General features: G+C 50.4%; 10 protein-coding genes across 10 annotated transcripts; 5 read left to right on the forward strand and 5 right to left on the reverse strand.

Moving 5' to 3' along the window:
* Positions 1 to 713: 713 nt before the first annotated feature.
* On the forward strand, positions 714 to 2063 carry N7484_011953 (uncharacterized protein; the record flags this gene model as incomplete). Its single annotated transcript, XM_057122340.1, has 1 exon — positions 714 to 2063. One exon carries the CDS (start codon positions 714 to 716, stop codon positions 2061 to 2063), a length of 1350 nt encoding a protein of 449 aa, XP_056968094.1.
* A 1679-nt stretch (positions 2064 to 3742) lies between these two features.
* On the forward strand, positions 3743 to 5338 carry N7484_011954 (uncharacterized protein; the record flags this gene model as incomplete). Its single annotated transcript, XM_057122341.1, has 1 exon — positions 3743 to 5338. The coding sequence occupies one exon, from the start codon at positions 3743 to 3745 to the stop codon at positions 5336 to 5338; it is 1596 nt and encodes a 531-aa protein (XP_056968095.1).
* Positions 5339 to 5647: 309 nt separating this feature from the next.
* Positions 5648 to 5941, forward strand: N7484_011955 (MoaD/ThiS family protein; the record flags this gene model as incomplete). Its single annotated transcript, XM_057122342.1, has 1 exon — positions 5648 to 5941. The coding sequence occupies one exon, from the start codon at positions 5648 to 5650 to the stop codon at positions 5939 to 5941; it is 294 nt and encodes a 97-aa protein (XP_056968096.1).
* A 360-nt stretch (positions 5942 to 6301) lies between these two features.
* On the reverse strand, positions 6302 to 7000 carry N7484_011956 (uncharacterized protein; the record flags this gene model as incomplete). The annotated part of the gene is made up of 3 exons (XM_057122343.1): positions 6302 to 6383; positions 6443 to 6771; positions 6839 to 7000. 3 exons carry the CDS (start codon positions 6998 to 7000, stop codon positions 6302 to 6304), a joined length of 573 nt encoding a protein of 190 aa, XP_056968097.1.
* Positions 7001 to 7957: 957 nt separating this feature from the next.
* Positions 7958 to 9649, reverse strand: N7484_011957 (FAD-binding oxidoreductase; the record flags this gene model as incomplete). The annotated part of the gene is made up of 5 exons (XM_057122344.1): positions 7958 to 8281; positions 8329 to 8524; positions 8571 to 8940; positions 8995 to 9108; positions 9157 to 9649. 5 exons carry the CDS (start codon positions 9647 to 9649, stop codon positions 7958 to 7960), a joined length of 1497 nt encoding a protein of 498 aa, XP_056968098.1.
* Positions 9650 to 11439: 1790 nt separating this feature from the next.
* Positions 11440 to 14616, forward strand: N7484_011958 (exoribonuclease II; the record flags this gene model as incomplete). Its single annotated transcript, XM_057122345.1, has 1 exon — positions 11440 to 14616. One exon carries the CDS (start codon positions 11440 to 11442, stop codon positions 14614 to 14616), a length of 3177 nt encoding a protein of 1058 aa, XP_056968099.1.
* Positions 14617 to 14830: 214 nt separating this feature from the next.
* Positions 14831 to 16742, reverse strand: N7484_011959 (acyl-CoA synthetase; the record flags this gene model as incomplete). The annotated part of the gene is made up of 3 exons (XM_057122346.1): positions 14831 to 15098; positions 15173 to 16086; positions 16134 to 16742. 3 exons carry the CDS (start codon positions 16740 to 16742, stop codon positions 14831 to 14833), a joined length of 1791 nt encoding a protein of 596 aa, XP_056968100.1.
* A 237-nt stretch (positions 16743 to 16979) lies between these two features.
* Positions 16980 to 17512, forward strand: N7484_011960 (BolA family protein; the record flags this gene model as incomplete). Its single annotated transcript, XM_057122347.1, has 3 exons — positions 16980 to 17078; positions 17129 to 17283; positions 17338 to 17512. The coding sequence occupies 3 exons, from the start codon at positions 16980 to 16982 to the stop codon at positions 17510 to 17512; spliced, it is 429 nt and encodes a 142-aa protein (XP_056968101.1).
* Positions 17513 to 18116: 604 nt separating this feature from the next.
* Positions 18117 to 19326, reverse strand: N7484_011961 (syntaxin; the record flags this gene model as incomplete). The annotated part of the gene is made up of 5 exons (XM_057122348.1): positions 18117 to 18178; positions 18227 to 18506; positions 18579 to 19045; positions 19103 to 19262; positions 19321 to 19326. 5 exons carry the CDS (start codon positions 19324 to 19326, stop codon positions 18117 to 18119), a joined length of 975 nt encoding a protein of 324 aa, XP_056968102.1.
* Positions 19327 to 20495: 1169 nt separating this feature from the next.
* On the reverse strand, positions 20496 to 22373 carry N7484_011962 (peptide MFS transporter; the record flags this gene model as incomplete). The annotated part of the gene is made up of 3 exons (XM_057122349.1): positions 20496 to 21877; positions 21942 to 22279; positions 22336 to 22373. 3 exons carry the CDS (start codon positions 22371 to 22373, stop codon positions 20496 to 20498), a joined length of 1758 nt encoding a protein of 585 aa, XP_056968103.1.
* Positions 22374 to 24363: the final 1990 nt, after the last annotated feature.

A 24363-nucleotide genomic window follows, 5' to 3' on the forward strand; every position in this document is an offset into this window, starting at 1 on the left:
ATCTGATATGGAATGATTGGCGCATCTTCGTATGGATACACGTAACCTCCAACCCTGCATATCGGCGGGATTGTGGCGCAATAAGGCTCGGATCGGCTGAATTAGTCACACGTTTTTGGTGGAGATCGGCCGCAAGATCATTTCCATTGGGTGCACAGACCTGTCACCCGTGTATGCCACGAGTTCGGCCGAAACTTCATCTCTCATGCAAATTCATGCAAGCTACACCGTATCGGCGATTGTACCAATGGCTTCAGCACACCCCGAAGATCGTTTTTAGTTCCTCAAAGAATGACGACATAGGGATTCAGAGACACCTTGGGTTGAGCACATCTTCGCATCAACTGTCGGGGAGAAGCGAGGATGATCAGCAGCATCCCGTGTCCCTTGCTTCTACAAGGTAAGGGTCTGAACGTGCGTGCGAAATCGCGCGTGTCGTCGTCAGCACTTGGGCTTGGCTAGATGCCTTCTACATAGGTTACTTCGTCAGTGGCGCTGAGGTGCATCCATCTCTATACTTTGCAAGTATACTAACATTTTCTGCTAGGAATTAGGAGACTTGGTCTTCATAAAGATGATCGTTCACCTGCGTATTCCTGTTTGATTCAGCACCACTACATTTCATCACCTTACTGGCCCTCCTAGGCACAACACTGCCGGTATCCTAGTCACGTTCTTTTTTTTTTCTTCATCTTCCCAGCCACATAAACTCAATGGGTTCGACTGGAGATCTTCCCTCGGCCCTTGGGCTAACTGGAATCAGCCCGGATAAGCCTCGAGTTTATGTCGATGCATTTCTTCTACAAAATCCTGAGATTGACTATGTGCGGTTTCAGTGGGTGGACTACTCAGGCATTCTACGTGCTCGGGTGGTCACCATGGATTATTTTCAGTCAATAGTGACCAGCAATAAGCCTCTGAGGTGTGGCCAGATTACTTTGAGCTGTCTCCCCGATGAGAGTCGCGTCCCATTTGAGGCATCCTCTGCCCACCTGCTATACCCAGACTGGTCCTCCCTTCGGACCCTCTCCAACTGCATGGACAAGGAGGGTCCCAATTACGCCTCAGTAATGTGCTCCATTATCGAGGAAAACCCTGGGATTATGTCCAACCCCAACCTGTGTCCTCGAATTGCTCTAAAGAATGTTGTTTCTCGAGGCAAAAAGGAGCGCCAGTTGGACTTCCTCATCGGCTTTGAAATCGAGTTTGTCGTTCTACAGTCCGCCTCAGATGGCGCCCTAATCCCATTTTCGTCGCATCCAGGGACCTATTCGGCTGCCGGGCTACGCGCTCCCTCTTACAAGTACCTAGAGGAGTGCGTAAAGAATCTCTCCCATTCTGGGATTCCAGTCCGGGAGTTCCACGTGGAAGGAAACATTGGTCAATACGAGATCACCCTAGCTGCCCGGCCTCCACTTGAAGCTGTCGATGACCTCGTGGCCGCTCACGACATCATCAGATGCACATTCGCGGGCCACGGCTATACAGCCACAATGTCCCCCAAGCCTGTGGAAAACCGATCTGCGAATGGCTCCCACATCCATGTTTCTATTCACCCTCCCCGCAATCAAGAAGCTTTCCTTGCCGGTGTTCTTCAGCGCCTTCCTGCCATCTGTGCCTTTTCCATGCCCTCCATTAGCTCTTACCGCCGCTGTGGAGATTTCCAGGCAGGGACACAAGTAAGTTGGGGGACGCAAAACCGCCAGACACCTGTTCGCAAGCTTGGCGATGGGTACTGGGAGGTTCGATGCGCCGATGCCACCGCAAATATGTATCTGGCCGTTGCGGCTATTCTAGGAGCAGGACTCTTGGGAAGTCGGAACGAGGAGCCTCTTCATTGGGAAGATATGTCGTATTCTTCTGGGTCCAAAATTGCCTATGAGGAGCTGCCGCGGACGATTACTCACTCACTGGATTCCCTTGAAGGAAAATCTGATGATTTTGTGGAAATCCTTAGCAGTAAGGTTGCGTCCAGGTATTTATATGTGAAACGGAATGAGGTGCAGGCTTTAGAGGGGCTTGACTCATATGGACTTAGCCAGCTTTTGTCCAAAGTATTCTAGCTCATTGATTAAGATGTATTGGAATACATCGATTCACTTTCTCTGGCACCGTTCAAATGATCTTTTAAGTCAATCGAGCCCCCCCCCCCCCCCCCTTATTTTTGTCCGGAACAACATCAATAGGAATCCCATGGTTGGCTGTGTACGAGACAGTCATGGTTCTATTTTTGATGTAGAAAACCTAACGAGTAGGTAATTCGTTTGACAAGAATCCCGGCTGTTGATTTTCAATAACCTTTCAAGGAGCTTTAGAAACATTATATCTTCGGTTTATAATATTCTGGATATGATTCTTTGTATCCAAGAATGTACTTTCCTAGTACAACACCTCCGAAAAGGTTCATACACACCCCTACGAATCTAGCGAGGATACGCGGACCAGGCAAAGCCAGCACAACACCTCCAGCCCAATTGAACAATAAGACTTGCGGCAGGCTTCGAGGGAGACCTGCCTTGCGGCAGTCATCACGATAAGATTGCACGTTTCCTAGTCAAATCAGCACAGTTTTCGGTGGTAATCGCATGAATGTACACCTACGGAAAAAGGCCTCGTCCCTATCTTTCCACTTTGGCTGCAAGACGAATTCAATCACTAGCTCAGTCTCCGCACTTGCATTGCAGAAGGTATGGAAGGTTTTCATCGGGATCAATATGGTTTGACCGCTTGTTTTTATTATCTCTTGTCCCTCGAGCGTGAACTTGGCGGACCCACTAAGTACATGGAATGTTTCGATCTGATCTCGATGCCAGTGAAGTGGTGGGCGCAGGGCTATATTCTTGTTCATCTCGTTGGAACCGGGTGGCCAGCGGTTCATCACGAGGTATTGATCGTTGGGGGACATGAATTGGATACAGGAGCGGCCATCATCAAATAAAATTGGATTGAGCCTACAGGTCGTGGTTCGGGGAACTTTCTTTGCTAGGAACGATAGCATGTTTCCAAGATCCTGTTTCTATGAAACCTTGAAAGGGACGAAAGGACAAACTTCTGGTTCCTGGATAACCGAGATCTGACCGCCTTAGATGTCATTCTGCCGCATATCTCCGAGCCAAGACTAATCAACAATCCTTCCTATCGAGTTCCAAAAGGGTCGCGGCAAACACACTGTTTTGACCATTTTTTGGCACTTGATAGACGATGTACAAATCATCTGACACTTTGATGGATGCGGGCAAAAATGGGGCGGTGGGGGAGCCCACTACGGATACAAGACGTTGTTTCCGCTCTCCACTGTCCACAACCACTGGGTCCGCGAGATCAGTCAATTCACGTGGTGAGGCTAGACTCGGGCGATAAGCGATAACGATAACGACAACGATAAGAGGATCTGCGGCTTACGGTCTGATACATCGAAAATTATACAGATCACACATAGCCTCCGCGCTACTACACGCAGAATTGCTCGTCTGGTAACTTGCGATATCAGTTACCATCTTACTGGCCATCGAAAATCTCGCTTTGACATGTTGCTCACATGCCTCCCAGTCCGTCCTCCCATTTGAGCGTCAGCCTGACGAGGCCCCTGAAATCGCGACTCGGTTGCAAAACATGCAAGGCCCGAAAAGTGAAATGCGGAGAGGAAAAACCAAGCTGTCGTAGGTGCATCAGCACAAGACGAAAATGCGAATATGAAAGTCACAAACACCGGACACGATTCTCCACGGCCTCGGCCTCGGATATGTGCAGCGTCGGCGTGCTTGACATGCCTTTGTCGTTGGCCCCGAATACAATTTGGCGTGAGCGTCGCGCTTTCGCATATTACTTTCAGTATGCTGCTGCATCAGTTGGGGGTGGACTGGATCAAGAATTTTGGCGCACGGTTGTTCCCCAGGTTTGTCGGAGCGAGCCTGCAGTGTGGGATGCTATGATCTGTATTAGCACTCTGTTTGAAAGCCCTGATCCTTGTTCCGAGCTTGACCCGCTGCGTCGTGTTTCGCGCACGCTAAGTCAGAATCAACAGGATGCATTGGACTGGTATGCGCGCTCTGTGTCTGCTGTTCGGCAGGGAATCACCCGTGGCAGTGTTGACGCTTTCGTGGGGCTGATTACATGTATCTTGTTTATATGCATCGAATCCCTCTTTGGAAGTATGGAGGAAGTTATGCGACTCTATGCTCAAGGCGTGCAGCTCATTCTCACCTTGCGAGCCCAGAAGGCCTTTGGCAGACTGGCTTTGCTAAAGGAGACGATTGTTCCAATCTTTGCCCGGTTGGGAATATTCTCACCTAATGCAAGTTGGGAAGCTGCCATGCCATTACTAGAAGAACTCGAAGAATATGCATCGATATCTACGGAAGAATTTGCCTCCCTTAAGGCCGCCCGGGAGGCCATCGTTGTGCTCGGCGCAGAGATCCCGCTCTTGGAGTCGGCCTGCGAGAAGTATCTACAGTGCTCAAGGGCCTGGTGCATATCAGACGAACTCATGCAACGGCAAACTGTCCTCGCCACTCGCCTTGAGAGATGGTACACTGCCTTTACGAATTTGATGAAGTCTCTACGCGCCTCAAAAGCCGGACTGCCCGGGTCGCAAGTCAGCGCCAGCGCCCTTCTCCTCACGTATTATGAAATGTTATCTATTATTCTCGGGGTCTGTGTATCGCCAATGCGGGTCACTACAGACGCTTTCACGCCGAATTTTCAAACGATTGTCGAACAATCTTCTATCGCGTTAGAGAGTTCGGCGCGATCAAATGGCCTCCTCCCGCCATTCACTTTTGAAATCAGCATCGGCCTCCCCCTCTGGTTCACCTGCCTTCGCTGTCGTGATCCTGCTATTCGACGTGCAGCACTGGATCTCCTCGCTCGGTCGCATCGAGTCCAGGGACTTCACAAGCGCGAGCACGGTACCATCATGGGCGAAAAGGTCATGTTGTTAGAGGAAGCGATTGCCATGTCGAAACGTGACACATCTCCTCTCACGACCGAGTACACCACGCCAATTAACGAACCGATCTACCATGGAAATTTGAGCCCGGACAGTCCCTTCACCATTTCACCCGTTAAAGTCGCCGCGAGTCCATCTCCTGCGCTTTCCGATAACGAACTGGATACTGGAAGATCAGTATCTGCTGCGCTAATCCCGCAAGAAGCACGAATTAGACCCCATGGCATCTTTAGGCCCCGGGACGGCTTCCCTCCAGGACTAACGGAGACAGATGTTGCACGCTGGGGGCAAAATAGGGATCAGTACTTTTTGCAATTCTCATGGAATCAGTGCGATCCGTCCAATGAAACCTGGGAGATGGTCTTTGGGTGTGTTCCTATTGATATTTAATTCTCATAGCGAGATTATCAAATTGGGACAACCTGGAAGCTCTACGAGCAAACCGACATGATAGTGCAACATTTTGCAAACATGGACTTGCGATGGGAAGCTAGCTCTATGCCGCTTTTCTCCCTCCAATAAATGTCATATTTACGTATTCAAAACAATAGAATCTGGGAACTACAAGATGTTCACGATCAAAAACGAAATGGGACCCGCACACCGACCCCGCATCGGGATTGGCCGACAGCCTTCACTTCAACTCCAATTCATCCTCATCTTCATCCCCCACCTCCACAACTCCAAACCCACAAAACCATGGCAACAACTCAATCATCCGACCCCGTGTCACGAACGGGAACATTCACCATCCATTACTTCGCCACAGCATCCCAATTCACATCAAAAAACACTGAGAATCTACCCGCCCCACTCCCATTAGCACAGCTCTTCCCTCTGCTAGAGGAACGGTATCCTAATATCGGGAAGAAAATTCTCGTTAGCTGCGGTGTCAGTCTTGATGGAGACTATGTGGATGTTGAGGAAGATGCACAGACAATCATCCAGGCCGGAGCAGAGATTGCAATCATTCCGCCTGTCAGTTCGGGCTAGTCTACCTTTCGCATGCTACGTGGAACAAATTACCTGCGATTCCAGATTTGCTCCAGGCATGGCGTGGAATCCATGAGTTATGGTGTATTATATCAGTGCGGCGCTCTCAGGGACACATTTGGTTGGGAAATTTGTGTTTCCCATTGATTTTTCATTGTTTCGAGTTCAGAACGCTAAACGCCGGAATGCATTTAAATCAAACGAATGAATGGACGCCGTGCGATCATAAGAAATGAATACAAATTGCCTTCCCATTATAGCCTTGTCCAGGCATCATCCGTTATCCTCGATATGCTTCTATACATATCTCCCCATCCTAATTAACCCATATTGGTAGGTCTATCAAGACCCCGTCTAGCATTACTTCTCCTCGCTGTCCGCAAGAACCTTCTTCTGTCTCCACAGGATAACACCGCATACGCTTGAAAAGAAAAACAGAATACTAAATAGATGTCAGCAGTCGAACAGACAATCGAGCTTAGATGGGAGACAAAAACCAACCACAAAGCAATACTCAACCCCCAAACGGCCTTCGTCTCCAAACATATCGCCTTCGAGGCTCCAATCCACGCTTCATAATCAATCTTCCCTGTCAGACTACTGAGATAGCCATCCAAATGCTCCGAAAATGCATACGCAGCTGCATCTGAATCGCCTAGATCTGATAGCGACGAACAACTCAGGTACGAGAGCGGTTTTCCCATTATAACAGCGACCACGATCATTCCGATGAGAATGAGGAAGTCTAAACCGGCCGAGGGGAGGAATGGGAGGATGTCGTCTAGGTAGAGGAGTTGGGAGATTATGCAGTAGATTACGGCGATGCAGGTCTAGTTCGAGATTAGTGGAGCTGTTATTAATAAAGAATAAAATGCTGGAGGGAAGGTAAAAGCTCACCACGCTGATTGTTCCAATGAGAATATTGGGTGGTGTGTCATCTTGCCCTACGATAACCGCAATGAACTTCGCTACCATCCCAATGATAGCGATGAGGGAGCAGCATTGAAATAGGCGGGCGAGCTGGAAGGTTGCGCCGAGGGCTCCATAGCGGGGGGCCATTTTGTCGAGAGAAAAAAGTGAGTAAATAGAGATAGACGTTGATTTGGTTCAATGTATGTGTCGTCGCTTGAGATGGAATGAAATCGGAGTTGAAGGACAGAATGAATTCGATGTTCGGTCAAGACGTGCGAGCGTTGATCGTCTCCCGAGGTCGAAGGAGTGTGACGCGATGCGATCGATATTCGTTGATATACGTAGAACTTATAATGAAAGTGGCAAGAAAGACGAAAAAAGGTTCAAAACAAGATAAAGAAATCGCTGAATGAGGTGATGATACTGAAAGGAATACCTAGTCTAAGCTGCGGCTTCGCACTCTTTATACTCTTCAGCATCGACGCCACCATAGCCGCCCGCATGGTAAACAAAGCCTCAGAGAGGAGGTCTAGATTCCCCGAATTAGCAGCAGCTGGTATCTAGACCTGGTCGATCTGTTGAGCCCCAGCTGAGCGTTAGAGATTGTCTAAGACCAGCCGCCGGCGAAATCCATTGACCAGTTACAATGAACAGCGGACTTATCCTAACAGAGCGATCTACAGATCCATAGCTTAAGCTGTGAATAGCTCTGGAGCTTTAGAGGTGAGGAAAAGTTCAGATCTGGAGTAGATCGGCTGTCATGGCGCCCGCGGCTCCACCTCGGCGCGTGGAGGCGAAGGCTATTTGCTCCGAGCGCCTCTGGACCACTCGTTTCTTCTGACGACTCGGACCTGACGCAGGCGGTTACTTAAATGAGTCAGGCTGGGGGAAATTGTGTTTCATCCTTTGTCTGCTATTTTAGTTTGTGAGTGGCTTTGTTATTTGCTGCACGCGATCGACAAGTCTATTTTCTTCGCAGTTTAAAATTGACGATCGCTTATTGAATCTTGGCAGAGTAGACATTTATTTGAACTGGTAATTATCAATTATTTAACTATACCATTCCATACCCGAAGTAAGTATCCAGTATCGGTGGCGTCATGACTACTCAAGTCGCCAACCACCACTGGTCCGCTTCTGGAAGAACCCGTCGGGATCAACATTGAGGCGAGTCTTCAACGCCAGTGCCTTGGAATCTGGATTGATGCGGCCCCAGTAGTCCTGGCGATAATAAGCGTCATTCATAAATAGTGGTCGGTACACGTCGGGCAGAAGTCCCTCGTCAATGTTCTTCTCGACGAGGTTGCCCATTCCCTGGTACACGTTTTGAGTAGCCTGGTCAATCTTTTCGTCATCAATCGCAAGCGAGTAGGAAAAGTCGAACTCGAAGAAGATATAGTTTTGGTCGTCGGGGACATCGAGGAGATCCTGTCTCTGTTAGCCATTGTGTGCATCTTCAATCCTGGGGTTCTTACTCCGCCGCGCTCCTTGGCTTTCTTGGTGAATGCCTTGGGAACTGGTTGGAAGGCAATCGATCCAATGACCCCAGTGACGCCGAGAACAGATTCAGTTACGTTGTACCAATGGTCGAAGTACTCCTGCATCACATCAAGCCCAACAGTAGAGTTGGGCACGGGTGTCGACTCCGTCGCAATGGTGTAGCGTTGGCCGCTGTTTATGTTAGCAAAGTACATCAACTTAATATCAGTGTACTCACTGAAGAATGAACTGATCGTTGTTCTTGAGCAGATCATAGTACGAGTCCCATGTCTTTGTAGTGGACGTGTGATCGATGGCCGCGAACTCGTCGAAAACACCAGCTGGTGGCTCGGGTCCATCGTAGAAGAGGAACATAATCCAGAAGTCGACGACCCCGATCACTCCATGCTCCGCGGTCAGAATGATAGCGGCTTTGTCATCGGGGTAGTTGTCTACAAAATTGCGCAGTGCAGTCAGAACTTGAGGTGTTTTGTCCTTGGTGTAAATAAAGTTACCACCCCAGACCTGGTCGATCGGGTGGGTCTCCATAGTGTAAGCAGTGACAACACCAAGGTTGTTACCTCCTCCCTTGAGGGAAGCAAAGAGGTCTATCATTGATCAGTTGAGTTCATGAGCTGAATTCAAGCTGGGAATTAACTTACCGGTGTTCTCATCCTCATTGGCGTCAACGATGGTACCATTAGCCAGAACGACTTGGTAGTTCACCACATTGTTGGCGGCCCATCCATACTGGGTACTCAAGAAGCTCATTCCCCCTAGGCAGGTCAGAATCTTGTTTGAACGTGCCATTTTCACCAACATACCTCCGAGCATATATCCTCCGATGCCAACACCACCCAATCGCCCTCCCACAACGGCCCGTCCCGTGCCATCCAAGCCTTTCTGTGCCTCTTCCCACGATAGACCAGGCCCAATCACGGCAGTCTGGTCATCTTCATCATAATTCACCTGATCCAGGTTCTTCGTCGAGATCAGCAATCCGCCCTCGATACTAGCGAATCCATTATTCGGCATATGTCCACCAGACTTGACAGCAAACAATGTCTCAACCTCGTGCAGCTTGGTAATGATCTGCGACATCTCCGCTGCACTAGATGGGGCCGCAATGCATGTTGGTTTGAGGTCTCCGCATGCTGCCGACCAGTAATCGGTCAGAGCGGATGTGTAGTCTAGCGTCAACGGGTATTCGATGGAGATTCCACCTTGCGCAAGGGTCGAACAAATGTCGGCTTTTGCGACGGAAGCAAATGATGCGACGAATAGCGCGGCTGCGTGCCAGCTGGTGCCGGAAACCATGTTTTTGAACCGAATGTGGAAGCGAATCTATCGAAATGTGTATATTGAAGGGAGGAAATCACAACTATTGGATAAGAAAGATCAATCCTGCCAATCTGATTGATTATGCTCCGACGCTCGGCAGGCAGGAGCGGGCACTGATTGCTATAAGTAGGTCTGGCACAGGTTCGACAGAGTCGCTAGCTAGTCCCGATGGATCCAATAGTGTGCCATGGCGCGAAGATACCCTCGCGAAGCGAAGTGGATATGTGGATATAGAGCTCCGAGTGCAAATACTGGTTTGGGTAAGGAGCATCAATGCCCTGTTTCCAGAGCTAATAAAGAGGCTCCCATTGCGGAGACGCATTCAAGCGGTGAAAATGTGCACATGAAGAAGCAATCCAGCCTCGGGGATTTGGTTGGGAATTATTCCGTTATCGAGTTGGGTCAAGCGATCCCAATTGACGTTGTTAACTAGACCTGTCGATCGCGAAGGTGAATTGTATCATTGGTGAAGGCCTGAGCTAATAATCTATGCCTCTAACTCAATGTATACAAATACTCCGGTTGGTTCTTCCCTTCTGGACTAGTCTGAGGGGGTGTCATGATAGATCAGAGCTCGGTAGGATCAACAGTAGTCCGGATGAGCCGAGAAGATGGATCATGCAGTAGACAGGGGCTCGAAACCAGTGCACTGTACCTTTAGTTCATGGCATCCCTCATTATCATGAATCATGAGCATCATATCAGAAACATGCAGATTCAATGCCATCCCATCCGTATTCCCATAATCCTTATCATTTTGGAAATGATCGCAAGACCCTTCGGGATCTACCGTGGGGCCCTTTAGTTTGCCGTGTGGGACCGCGCGGGGGATTTCCCCTGAACGGTTTCTGTATGAAAAGTCAGCTCGGGCCACAGCTCGCTTAGACCAGATGAGAAATGATAGTCGCTGCCAACCCTGTTTCGGGACCTCTGTCAATTCGATCAGCGCGACTAGAAATAGAGTCGACTTAGTTAAACGTGGGGGATTGTCACATGGAGCTGTAGCGAAATACCGCGGGCCGGGGTTATACGAATGCGAAAGCGGAAAATACGGGATCTTCATCAGAGAACAGCGATCGGGGTGTTGGTAGGAATGTCAAGCGAAGTCGTCTGTGGCTAAAAATTGAGGTTTGTAACCCTGGGACATGGCGCTCAGTCGGAGAAACCCCGAGGGAATCTAGATGTCTCACTTTCACGGGGTATGATAGGGCGGATGAACCTGATCCTCGGGTTTGTCCATTAGCTACCATTCATCTAGCTAAAGTACATTGGGCGTTCGTCAAGATAGATTGCGCATGCAACGCTAAAAGCAAGCTCGGTGGACTATTGAAAGTGTGTACTTTTGAAGGACAACCAGCAGGGTAAATTGTTTTCATACGTGTATGATGTCTCAGATGATATTCAAAAGAGAAAAAAAAAAGAGGAATTCAAATCCTGTTCCGCATAGAATGGCATTTGCTGAACATTTTGGTACTCAAGGTATATCCATCGACACCTAAGGTGTCAATGTCATCACACCGCCTCAAAGCGGTGGCCAAAATGACCGCAGAATAATACAACATTCATGCGGCGTCGCTTTCTGCGATCTCATACACAACCATGGTCTGGCTAAAGACTGGGTCGTTGCAGAGACTTGCACATGCGAGAAATGCCTGCGCACGAATTGCGATAAGGCATCGACAAGCAGCAGGTCTGTCACGGCTGCCTCGCGTGCCTCACGGTCGTTTACTATCCACCACAAGAATCTTGGAATCGGGCAATCAAGTATGGAGAACAGTCTACAATTAACGGACTTGGCTGACGATTTCAATCAGGTATCAGAGCAGGACCCGTATTCCACCCCGAGACCACCCATCGACCAGTCACGAAGCCTCCCGGAAGCCCTCCACAAAGCTGAGATCGAGGCCTACAAAGACATTCGAGGATATCTTTCGAATTGGCAGGCGAATAATCCAAACCACTTGGATCCTATACTGGAGCCGAACCATGGGGAGGATGTTGGTCCGATGATGGGCTCCATGCCTAACGGTCGAGATAATTATGGCGATTCCGTGTGGAATGATCCGGGCCTCTCGAAAGAGGATGACATAGATACTTCGGAGGAGTTTCATGGCGATCACCTTGAGCCTGGTGATATGGTGGCTGAGTTACTGGGGGATGGGACCTTTAAATGGGCAATCTATGTGCGGTCCGTTCAGAGACAAGCGCAGTTCTACGTAAACCGCGGGAATTGGCGTCTCTGCAAAACTCGCGAATTGGACTATGTGATCAAGAACTTTGCTCCTGTCGAGCTACTGGAACCGATCAAGCCTTATTTCCCTACAACCACGCCCATGATCAATCACGAGATCCAGTTCGTACCAGAGGGGGGCGTTCCACGGCCACTGGGTGCTCCTCTCCTGGATATGATGAACAATTTTCAAGGTCATATTCTGGACTTTTACCGGGCTCACTCAGCGAAGCTGGATAATCTGCATGAGCTGGTCGCCGATGATACCGAATTCCGTCGCTTGAGCATTGAAGAATTGACTATGAAAGTCCTGGGTATCGAAGAGTCCGAACTGAACAGTGTCAACCTTTTCGCTGTTCACCAGGCTACTCGAAACCACCCGTTCCTGATTGAGAAGGACTCTACCTCACTGTTTAGTTTCACGTACCTTGTGCAACCGAAACGGATTGCCAAAGTGGTTGATCAAGTCACCACTTGGGCTCATGAGCACCAGGAATATCTTACTCGTTTCGCTATGGGCAAGAGCCACCAGGCCTTTCTAGATCATAAAGCTACAACCTCCACGGGAATGACGATGGACAAATTCCCACAGCATCCAATCCAGCGATTTACTCAAAAGGCACAGCGCCTGATTCGCCTCAGCCGAAAGGTGCGGTCACCTACAATCATGTCCAGTGTGGGTCCATCATTGCAACAGTTTGTACCTGGTCAAGATAGCAAAGCAATGTCTTACCGCGAGGTTTTGACCGAACAATTTGATCAGAATGACCAGATGATCATCGAATATCTCCAATTGTATGCGACTCCATCAGTGATCATGCCATCGGGTACTTTGAAGTCGACGGCCTCGCATATCATGCGGGTAACGGGCATGTACAACACCCTCGGCCTCAGCGAGTCTTCCACTCGTATGTTCCTACAGGAGCTGGGTGTCATCTCCCCGTGGGAGAATTTGAGTCTGCTGGATCAGAACTTGACGTTACCAGGACATGGGGTGTCTCTCCTCGAAGACATGCGCTGGGAGGAAATTGAAGAATCTTGGAAGAAAGTCGATTCATTAGTCGATTCTATGCAACACCTCCGAAAAGACTGGGGAGATTTGCCGGTTTACTGTATTGACGATGTCACTGCACAGGAAATCGACGATGCAGTTTCTCTGGAGCGCATTCCTGGATCAAACGACGAATTCTGGGTGCATATTCATGTCGCTAATCCAACGGCTTTCTTGGAGTATAATGATCCTACCATCGAGTACGCTGCCTCGCGATTGGCGACACTGTATGCTCCTGAGCGTACATACCCTATTTTCCCGGAAGCTCTTACCCAGGGGCACTTCAGTCTTGCACCGGGCCGACCGACCTTAACATTTAGTGCGAAGATGAATCTTGATGGAGAGGTCCTAGACATCGAGGTGGCAAACGGAATTGTGCACAATGTCATCAGTGTCACGCATAGCACCTTGCGGAAATACCTCAATCCCGACGCCCATGAGTCTCAAGAAAATCTCACTGTTGGCAATTTCGTCGATATGCCGTTGCCCAAAGGCAAGAAATTCCGCGAGACACTCACAGCCGAAGATAAAGACACATTTACCATTCTGCGCAAATTGATGCTCGGCTTCCGCACCCAGCGTCAGAAGAACGGTGCCATGGACATGCAATCTATGCGCCCTAACATGTCTCTCACCATCCAAGCAGGCACAGCCCCACTCAAGCCCTACGAGATGCAAGTCACAGAAGGAAGATACTACATTGGCGACCCAGCCATCCGAATGCGCATGCAGGATTTCAACCCACACGAGGTCCGTGACGAGTCAAAGAACTACCTCGTCTCAATGCTGATGAACCTGGCTGGCCATATTGCCGGCCAATTCTGCGCTACTCGCAATATTCCTGCTGTCTACGACGGTACCTGGTATGACCCGGAGAACGGACGCGTCACCCCAGAGAATATGAAGCAGTTTGGTGGCCAGAAGTTCTTGGATCTGGCTATGCCAAAGGCATTCTCTTCTTCTGAGCCCGTGCATCATCATATGCTTGGGCTGGATGCGTATGTCAAGAGCACAAGTCCGTTGCGCCGATTCACGGACGTGATTGCTCATTATCAGATTGAGGCTGCATTACGATTTGAAGCCGAACATGGTCGGCTATTTGACGGTATCGCTGATATGCCTGACCCTGAGATTGAAGAGCAGGCTCAGAATGAGGATCAGGCTTCGTCCGCCGAAGCTGAAGTTGAAGTTGAAACTGAAACAACGCAGAAATCTGAACCTGAACCCGAACCCGAACTTGAATCTTCACTCCAACCTCTGCCATACACAAAATCCGATCTAGACTCCCACATCCTCCACTCAATCCCGACCCGCACCCGCCTCCGCGAGGTCTCTGCATACTCGTCCCAACACTGGGCCTGCATGCTCCTCTTCCGCGCGTTCTACTTCGGAGGGTGTGAGCTACCAGCTACATTCCCCGTCGTGCTACGCATGCGGCGCGTTCTTCCCGAGCGTGATGGAACAGTGTATTCTGGCATTATTGCTAATCTGGGTGTTACCTGCTCTATCACTCTTCCGGATGATTGTGCCGGTCGGGAGCGGATGGATATCTTTGGCATTGTGGATGCGAAGATTGTTGCTGTTGATATGGCTAGGTTGGAGGTTCGCATGGAGGCTTTGAGCCTGATCAGGGAGTATGAGAGAGTTGGGGAGTGGGCTTAGTGATCTTGATCACGGGCTAGGGTTTGACTTACCGTGTACTATACGAAACAACCTGTACTATATTGTATCATACCATTCCTCTATTGATTTACTGCATATGTGGGTACTGCAATTCATCTTATCATGTTTCACGTGGGAGAGCTGCCAAGTTGAAATGGCAGATGATTTAATACAATCTACTATACACTATCATACAATCAAGAGTCGAGGTTTACTAAACCCCAAACACCTCTTTAACAAGAGCCTTCTTATTCACCTTCCCCATGGCATTCCTGGGTATACTCTCCATAATCTTCATCTCCTGCGGGATCTTATACGCTGCCAGTCGATCCTTTAACGCACGACGCATATCCATCGGACCCCACGACTTGCCATTTCGTCCGCTTGTCGCTGCGTCAGCGTTGAGCACTAACACGACGGCGACCTTTTGACCCCATTGTTCAGATGGGAGACCAACGACGGCTGCTTCGGTAACTTGGGGACTAGGCGATTTGTTAGTATCATTTTTTTCGTGTAGAGGCAAATGAAAGACCAAACTTAGCGATGGGGAACATACAGAGAAAGTAACTCCCTCTCAACCTCCAAAGCGCTCACTTTCTCGCCTCCGGTCTTGATAATATCGACACTTTTCCGTCCACTGATGAAATACAGAGGTCCCTGCGCCCACTCTCCACTACTTCCCTTTCCAACTCCATTGACGACCCGTCTGGTCGCAACATCCCCAGTCCGGAACCAAGGTTTCCCATTGTCATCTGCTTTGACGAAGCTTTCCGTCGTAGCTTTCTCGTTTCCCCAGTACTCGCGGAAAATCGTGTCTCCCCGCAATTGAATCTCGCCTTCGAGTGCCCGGCCGTTGGCATCTGTTTCTTGGCCGACTGGGATAACTTTGTCCGTCTCTGTATCGACGAGACGGGCTTCGACGCCGGGCAGTGGCCATCCGACACTACCGTCAACGCGGTCTACCGGGTCGAGGCCACAACTAATTGCCATACCGACTTCCGTCATGCCGAACCGTTCGAGGAGGACGTTCCCGCCGCTTAGGGAAGTCCATTTTTCTTTGGTGGGTGTTGGTAGGGCTGCGGAACCGGAGATGTTGAGACGAAGGTGGTCTGGGTGTATTCCCTTCTGTGCTCCACATTGGATTTCCGAGGGAAGGGATTGGAAGGATGTCATTAGGCGATTGTATATTGTCGGGACAGCGGTTAGGAAGGTAATCTTTGGTTTGTTGCACTCTTCAGATGAGAGGAATGGAGCGGCAAGGCGGCGCCAGACTTGTTCCGGATTGAAGGGGTACATGAACTCGATGGACGAGCCGGAGAATATAGGTGTGATGGTTGCATTTACTACGCCGTGAATGTGGTGGAGTGGGAGCAAGTGTAGTAGGCGGTCTTGTGGTGTGTACTTCCACGCTTGTAGAAGAGATGATGCTTGAGCAATAATAGCAGACTCGGGGATCAGTACACCTTTCTGCTATTCATTTAGTATATTTTTCAACAACCGACAAGGGTTGTTCCTACCGGTCGATTCGTAGTTCCCGAAGTATAAAGCATCATCCCGGACGAGGTCTGTTCCCGACTATCCAGTTGAACAGACTCGGCATCCGTACCAACCTCAATCTTCCGTCTGATATCAAATGATGGATCTAGCTCAAGCCCAGCCCCTAGAATCTGACTCGCCTTATCAGCATACTTCTCCGTCGCAAGAAGCACTTTTGCCTGCGAGTTATCCATAATGTACTGCAATTCACCAACGGGAAACGATGGAGACAACGGCAGCGCAATAGCATCACTGGCAAAAATTGCCAAGAGAGTTACGACGTAGTCATAGCTATTTTCCGCCAAAAATGCAACCCGCTCCCCAGACAGCTTGCCCGATGCTATGCGCTCGAGATCATCTTTCGCGCGAAGGACGTCGGCGATGAGATTGCCATATGTAAAGCTGCGGTCTGATGCACTGTGTACTACCGCTAGGCTGGAGGGATCATGCTTTTGCAGGGCGCGGAAGATTGGGATATTGGGGAGCGTAGAGAGGAGCTTCGTATGTGCTGAGAGAGTCGCTAGGCGGGCATGTGCATGGATGCGCAGGCGCGGTCGCAGGAGCCGCGGGCTTAAAATACGAGCGGACATAGCGGACGTCGTTACCATGAATATATCATGGCAATGTGCAGCTCACGTCGAGAAGCCAATGGCTTGAGACACGACCTCGGTGACGGTTGATGTCATTGAAAAAAGTTCCGCGGAAACAAAAATACTATCCGCGCTTTTCCCTTCTCCGCTTATCGCTGCTACTCGTGGCCTGATTCTCCAATCTTCTCTACTCTGCTCTCATTTTCGTGTCTCTTTTGCTTCTGCTTCACAACTCCAATGCTCCGTTCTCTCCCTCTCCAGTTCCCCCGACGCCTGTTTTCCGTCTCCGCAAAAATGGCCTCCGCTACCCCGATGGAAGACCTCATGCGCGACAAGGTACACCCAAGCTTGGTTCAGTCACACGAACTCGACACTGATATTTTTAGATCGTTCACGCGTTCACTCCTTCGACGCTCATAATTCGCAACGATTCTCACAAGCACGCACACCATGCTGCCATGCAGGGAGCCACGTCAAAAGAGACACACTTCCAGTACGAACCCAACATTTCCTTGATTATCCCCGCGATCAAGAATAGCCCGTTACTGGGGTCATACTCTTTAAGGTGCCAAGTGACTGACCGGGCCTGATTTAGTGTCACGATTACTTCTGACTCTTTCGAGTCGAAAATGCAGCCAGCGCGGCATCGGATGGTCTATGCCTTGTTGAAGGAGGAGATGAGCCAGGAGGGCGGTATCCATGCGTTGCAATTGAAGACGAAGACGCCCGCAGAGGAGCAGCGGGAGAAGGAGAGGGAAGGCCAGGCATAGGAATGCCATTGCAGGAGCAGTAAATTTATTGTAGTGTATCCATAGAGATTGATACCCGATTTATCCAATTGACCAGCGCATAACTAATGACAGGATTACAATTAGGTATAGACATCAATTAATACAGTATTACATAGATTCTAGCGCCAAACAACCGGGCATCGACATCGACAGAAAGCAAACACTCTAGTATATACATCCATGGACCCCGGGCATCGTCGCACGTGGCGGTGAAGGTTGCTCAGAGAGTCCAAGGAGCACAAGACAAGTCATGATCAGCTAAGCGCTTACGGTGGTCCGTCTTGGCGCAGCTGGACGCGAAGGCAGCAGCAGGAATATGAAAATGAAAAACACAAGGAAAGAAGTGAAGTCGAGCATTGCTTTTACACAGAAACAAGAACAGATCGGAAGATGCGAGAAGGTGGTATAGAAACGAAGGGGTTGGAGGGCATGGGACATAGGGGAATTGAATGATAACACAAGAGTAATGAGGACTGGGCGAGATTTGGATCGTGATTCCATGCGAGTCGAGTCGATGCCATGCCAGTTGGGGGAGAAGGGTCGTGCAGGGGTAGGGAAATGGGATTCGTAGCGCGAAGATTGACTATTTCTTGTTGGCCTCGGTGACACCGACGGCAACGGCGACAATGATGATGATAATCAGGACTATATTGGTCAGTCGAATTCATAGAGGGGTATAGTGGGGTAACTTACTAACGATACCCAAGGCGTACCACTTCCATTTGCGGGCATTGCGGGCGCTGGTAATGGCGCCATCAAGCTTGGTGTTGGCTTCCTGCACGTTGTGGTGGGTCTCTTCAGCGCTCTGGTTGATCTGCGTGACTGCGGGCTCTTGCTGGTGGATCAACTCCGCGACTTCTTGGTACAGCTGACCAAGCTGGATCATATCCTGCTCAATCTTGCGGATAGCAGCGGATCGCTGCAGAGTAGCCTGGCGGGCATCGTTGGCCTGGCGCGAACGGGTGCCGGGGACCTAAAGTGAAAATAATATCAGTCAAACGGCCATGTGTTAAGCAGCACTAAGATGTAGTGGTTCCAAACATACCGCGAAGCTCTGTTCCTGGCCGGCCAGGACAAGCTGCACACCTTGTTCCAACTCCTCGGGGGTAGCCTCGGGGTTGGCAATCTCGTAACGACGTCGCACCTGCTCCTCGAGGCGCTTCTGGAAATCGGACTGCGTGCGCTGGTACTGCTCGATCTCGCGACGGAGGTTGCGGTTGACGTTCTCGACCTGGCCGGACACACGGGAGTCGCCGGATCCAGGAGTCTCCTTGATGCGCTTGAACTGGTCGCGCAGATAGCGCAGGGCAGTGTTAATCTCATCCTCAATGTAGTCGACGTTCTGGCGGGCGGACTGGTCCTCCTTGCCGGTGCTCGAGTCCAGCAGGGCGTTCTGGGCAGAAACAAGCTGGCCTTCGCGCTTGGTGCGCAGCTCGGTGATAGCATCGTTCATCTCTTTACACTTGTTGAGAATCGCGGTCGGGCCGCCTCCAGATTGCATGTTGGACATTTCTGCGAAGGGGGCTGGGTTAGCGCATTGCGATTCTGTCGGGTTTGGTTACAGCTCACCATATCCACCATTGCCTTGCTCAGCAGCACTAGCCTGGTTGTAGCCACCGCCATATCCGTAGCCCTGCTCCTGGTTGGCATACGGATTCTGCTGCTGCTGGCTTCCATAGGGGTTGTATTGGCCATAGCCCCCCTGGTTGTTATCCCCCAAGCTCTGGTACTACCGTCGTCAGAAACTTCATCACACAAGGGACCAAATCCAGCGATTGACGACTCACACTCATAATGACAGATTAAGATGGATAAACAAAGATGACGAGCAAGGGGTTTCAGGTTTGAAGTGGAAGAAGAAGGGTGAGACGGGAGAAGTGGAGTTGCAGGCGGCGGTGGAAAGAAAGGGCAGAATGTTTCACTTTTGATTGTCACCAAAAAAGTGATAGTCAGGGGTTTATTAGAATTAGAGGTGAAAATTAATACAAAGTCAATTTGATGACGTTCAAGTTGAATTGGAAATAAATGCAACGGAAAAGGTTCCTGCGTGGGTGTTGGCCTCCTTACAGTGGAACCCCCTTTGGCCCCGGAATGATTGTGGCTGATGCTGCACGCTGTTCTATTTATGAGGCTCGGATCGGCGATACGCAGTGGATCAACCCTTGCACGTCAGGGAAAGCATTTCCACTAAAGTAACCGGTACTTGGCCACTCATACATGCTCACACCATATCTCTTGTACCCAGTACATGTCACATATCGAGGCCGGGTGGCAACCAGTCTGCACGTCATGATTGTGCACAGCGGGTTTATCTTTCTCTACATAATTCGGGGTTGAAACCTAGATCCTAGGTAGAAGTATATACAGTAATAACGATGCCTGGTGTCCACTTTGCAAGCAGACAGAGATCCGTGGAAGCGCCGGGTGTCACCTGGTGTGTTGCCTGGGTATAATATATACATGCTGAATCGTTTGCGGACATCAGCCACCTACCACAATGCACCAGGGCACGTCAAGACCAATCAACTGGCACATTTTAAAACTCAAGTCAAGCTCATATTGAGCCAGCGCTAATATCTAGTGCGAGACAGACCTCGGGACCCAAAAATAGCAGCGCATTGGCATCAATTGATCTAGGCATCTAGATACCTCCAGGGCTCCGGGGCCTCCGTAGGTGGGGGCGGGGCTACCTGCACTTGAAGAATCGATCTGCCTTTTAGCTTCCAACATTTTCAAGGCCGATTGTTGGAACATTGGAAAATTGCAAAACAGCACTGATTGAATATTTAAACATTTGAATTTTATTTATATAATATAGGGATTAACTATTTACTACCTTATTAGGTATGGATTAACTCATATCTCGTCCCACATATCTGCCCAGCAGTCTAGACGCAGGAAGACCCTGCTCCCACGCAGTGCAAATGCAAGCCCGAAAGCAAAAACTCGAATAAATACAGATCTACTGCCTCATGGATTGGCGACGTTCCTCCTCAATAGGGGCCTCGGGCATTCCGTCGTCCGCATCGAGAGCGTTCATATCATCCTCCTGTGCGTTGAGGTGGTGGAACACGAACCAGAAGATGATACCACACAGGAAAGAGGCACAGGCCAAACCAACGAACATCCACATGATGGCAGGATCGAAAGCAGCAGGGGTCAGGGCCTCGGCGAGGGCGGATCCGAAGGCGTTGGTAAGGAGGTACATTGACTGCACGAAGGACTTCATGGAAGGAGGAGCCTTGGTGTAGGCGTACTCTAGACCGGAGACGGAGGCGAAAATCTCGGAGATACCGATGAAGACGTAGGCCGGGGTCTGAATGGCAATGTGCACGTTGTTGCCTTGGGCGGTACCGTCGATCTCAGACGCAGTGCAGAGCGGGTGGCCGTAGCAGGGTCCGGCGGAGTAGATCATGTGCTGGACGATGGCGGCGTACATCATGGCCAGGGAGGCGACAATGAAACCAAGGGCAATACGGGTGATAGGGCGGAAGGGAATCTTCAGGCGGCGCATGGCGGGGTAGACGAGGGTCTCAAGTAGAGGAATGAACACAATGATGGAGATGGGGTCGAAGTTTTGCATCAAATCGTTGGGAATGCCATGGCCCTTCATCTGACCGGCCTGGGTGACGAAGTTACCGGAGAACTGGCCGTACACGACCCAGTAGATGGGGTAGAAAGCGAACACGCGGCAAGCAATGAGAGCACGCTTGAGCTCGTCAATGAAGTGGTCGTCCCAGGGCAGGGAAACCTCGGCGTTGCCGTTGGCGATTTGCCAGCTGGGCTTGGGAGCATCCATGTTGCGGTTCATAATCATCATGCCCAGGGCCTTGAAGGCGTCGGTGATAATGGAACCCTGGGGAGGGCGCACGACGTAGTACTTGCGACCCAGGACCAAGGTAAGGGTACCAACGGCGAACATGCACAGACACAGGAGGTAACCGGACCAGAAACCAATGTACAATTCCATGTAGGGGGTAGCAAGCAGAGACAGGGATCCAACATTGATACATCCGTAGAAGATCATGTAGATACGCTGGATGGTGAGGGCAGGGTCGATGATCACGCGCTCACCCTTCTCGGTGGTGGAGACGGCCATCTTCTTGCGCTTGTACTGGTCCGCAATCAGGGGAGCGACGTTACTCTTGATACCACCAGTTCCGAGACCGATGATCAGAATCGCCACGATGAAACCACCCAGACCGGCACCGTTTTCCAAGGCGGTAGGGATGGAAGTGCAGACGAGGATCAAGAGACCGATGAGGTAGATACCACAGAACCAGACGATGGTCTTGTACTTTCCGAGGTACTGATCGGCGACGATGGCACCGAGGATGGGGGTAACTATACAGCAATGAGTTAGCTGCCGTTGTTTATTTAGCAACCAAGCCCTTAAAAGAAGTCATACCATAACACCAGAACTGGAAGAAAGTGGTCAGACCAGTAGCACCCTGGTGAGCCATGCCGAGAGCACCGCGTCCCTCACTGCCGTCGAGAGGACGCTGAATATAGTTCTGAAACATGCCAGACATTCCGTAGTAGGTGAATCGCTCGCACAGCTCGACAATAGCCACCAGCCATGCGGAGACGGGCAGGTTCTCTGCGACGTGGCGAAGGGTGCGCTTCTCATCGTCGTTGGGTTCCTCGCCGTCCACGGTAACCGAGAGAGCCTCCTTATCCATATCGAAAGCGCGCTTCTCGTCGGTCACGATGACCTGCTCAACGGCAGCATCATTGGCGTAGGCCCTGGAAGAATGAGTCAGACTCTCGCCTCAGGATGGGAGGATGTTGGAAGTACATACGGAGGGGTAACCTCAGCCACTTTATCTGTGTTAGACATCTCAGATTACCTGCGATCGCAATCTAGTCTCCCAGGAGTGGCACAATGGACGTAGAAAAAAAAGAGACAGAAAAATCCAAGCAACGGGCGACCACGACCGTATACTATATAGTCAGTTTTTATTACCAAACACCCGAGACGTTGTGGGGATGAGTCTTATCGGCGCTTGAACCGAGGGAAAAAAAATATCAAAGGCCAAGACTTTTGAATGAATGGGACGCCATCTTAGCACCAGAGCTAGGTCCCACTCACGCGACAGAAATAAATAAAAAAAAACAATTGTTCCCAGCGAAGTTCCCGTTCCGTGGATGCGATCGGCAAGTGTCTGTCGCGGAACGAATCGTAATCCCGCCCATGCGCCGATGTAACCCCAGACATGGAAACACGAATGCAAAATAGTCCTCGATATGACTGATAGTGCAGTGGTAAGCAACGTGCCAAGAGGTTGCCAGATGTGTCCCGATCAATCAGAACCGAGAAACTGCCATCCCGGGGGCGCGAGTCTAGACAGGTTAGGGCCAAAAAAACTTCCAAGCTCCCCACCCTTATCAGGGCGAATCACACCGGCAGTACCTGTCGGAGAATGCCGGTGACCAAAAAACCCTAGCAAGACTCCATTCTGGTATACTGCAGCCGGAGTCAGGTTCCAGTCCCGTTCACCTCGTGGCGAATCTCCATGGAACGGGCAGAAAGTCTTGGCGTTCAGCCGGAGACCAATCCGTTCTCCGGAACTTTCATTCCATTCTTCCATTCTTTCTAATCCTCAGCCGTGGACGGCAAAGTCGGGCGTTTTTTTTTTCTGGCCGGGATAGGCTTGTACCTGAGTTCGGCGAAAAGCCACACAGGGAGTGTACCTGGATATGCGTAGAAGGCTTAGGTGTTTCAATAAGCCGACTTGGAATTGCGGTCCGCTTTGACCTCGCAAGGGATGGAGAAAAGATGCATTCGGTTGCCACATTGCGTGACCCTATCGCTGTTTCGTCCCCGATTTCCCCGGGCTGATAGGAAGCTGATTGCGCCCAGAGATATTGCCAGATTGTCGCCACTTTCATTGCAACGTTGGGGCATTTCCCCGCGTTGTCGACCTGATTGTGGATGTAAGAGCGAACCAGCCCACACGATCCCGTTAGGTTTCGGAGATTGTCTCATTGTAAGCTTGGTGAAGGACTGATGCTACCCCGGAGTCCGGTCCATTGTTAGTCGCGCTGGTCTGGGCATGCGGGGGGCCAAAGGGCAGATCCACGCTGATCGAGACATTCAAGCTCGAATGCCTGCAGCAGCCGGCAATATCCAATGCACAGCACCTTCTTGATTTAGCGCTTAACTTTTTGGCTGTCTAGAATGACCTGGTGACCCAGATCATCGATTCCGGGGTATTTTTCTCTCGTAACGGCGTGGCGGGTGAGCGCGCAGGCGATGGGAGGATGTGGAGTCTGGCGCCTTTGCCAAGACACGACGGTTCACAGATAAGGAGGTTTCGAGGTGTCGAGCGTATTGGTCATGGTGTGGGGAGATGTAGACTTGGATGAGAAGCGAAATGACCACCTCAAGGTCAGGAGAGAAGCATTATGAAAGTTGCGAGAAAAAAAGTCCCAAAAACTAGAAAAAGGAACCCAGTCTGTCAGACGGGGACGCCCGCATAAATAAAACCTCAGACGCACACCTTATCGCTCCGACTTCGCTCGCTTCACCGAGAAAGCAGCAAATAGGGAAAGCCCGCATCCGAGTCCCACCGATCCCACCAACGACAAGACTCATCGCGAGGATCATTGGGGACTAGTTGCTTCGAAGGGCGCACCTCCAAGCCCTTGGCTACTCAACAACGCGCTCTCTGAAAGGCTAATACGCCCGTCCATGAGATTCGCAATCCGAGACCGGCCATACGTGCGCTTCTAGGGCCGTTCTTTCCTGAGGTTTACTCCAGCTCACGCGGACTGGTTCTTATCAATGTATGAGATCCGGTTGGTTCCTGACGCACGCGCGTCAGACT

The sequence above is a fragment of the Penicillium longicatenatum genome (assembly GCF_028827895.1).
Source record: "Penicillium longicatenatum strain IBT 33135 chromosome Unknown contig_7_segment0_segment0, whole genome shotgun sequence".
Classification (NCBI taxonomy): domain Eukaryota; kingdom Fungi; phylum Ascomycota; class Eurotiomycetes; order Eurotiales; family Aspergillaceae; genus Penicillium; species Penicillium longicatenatum.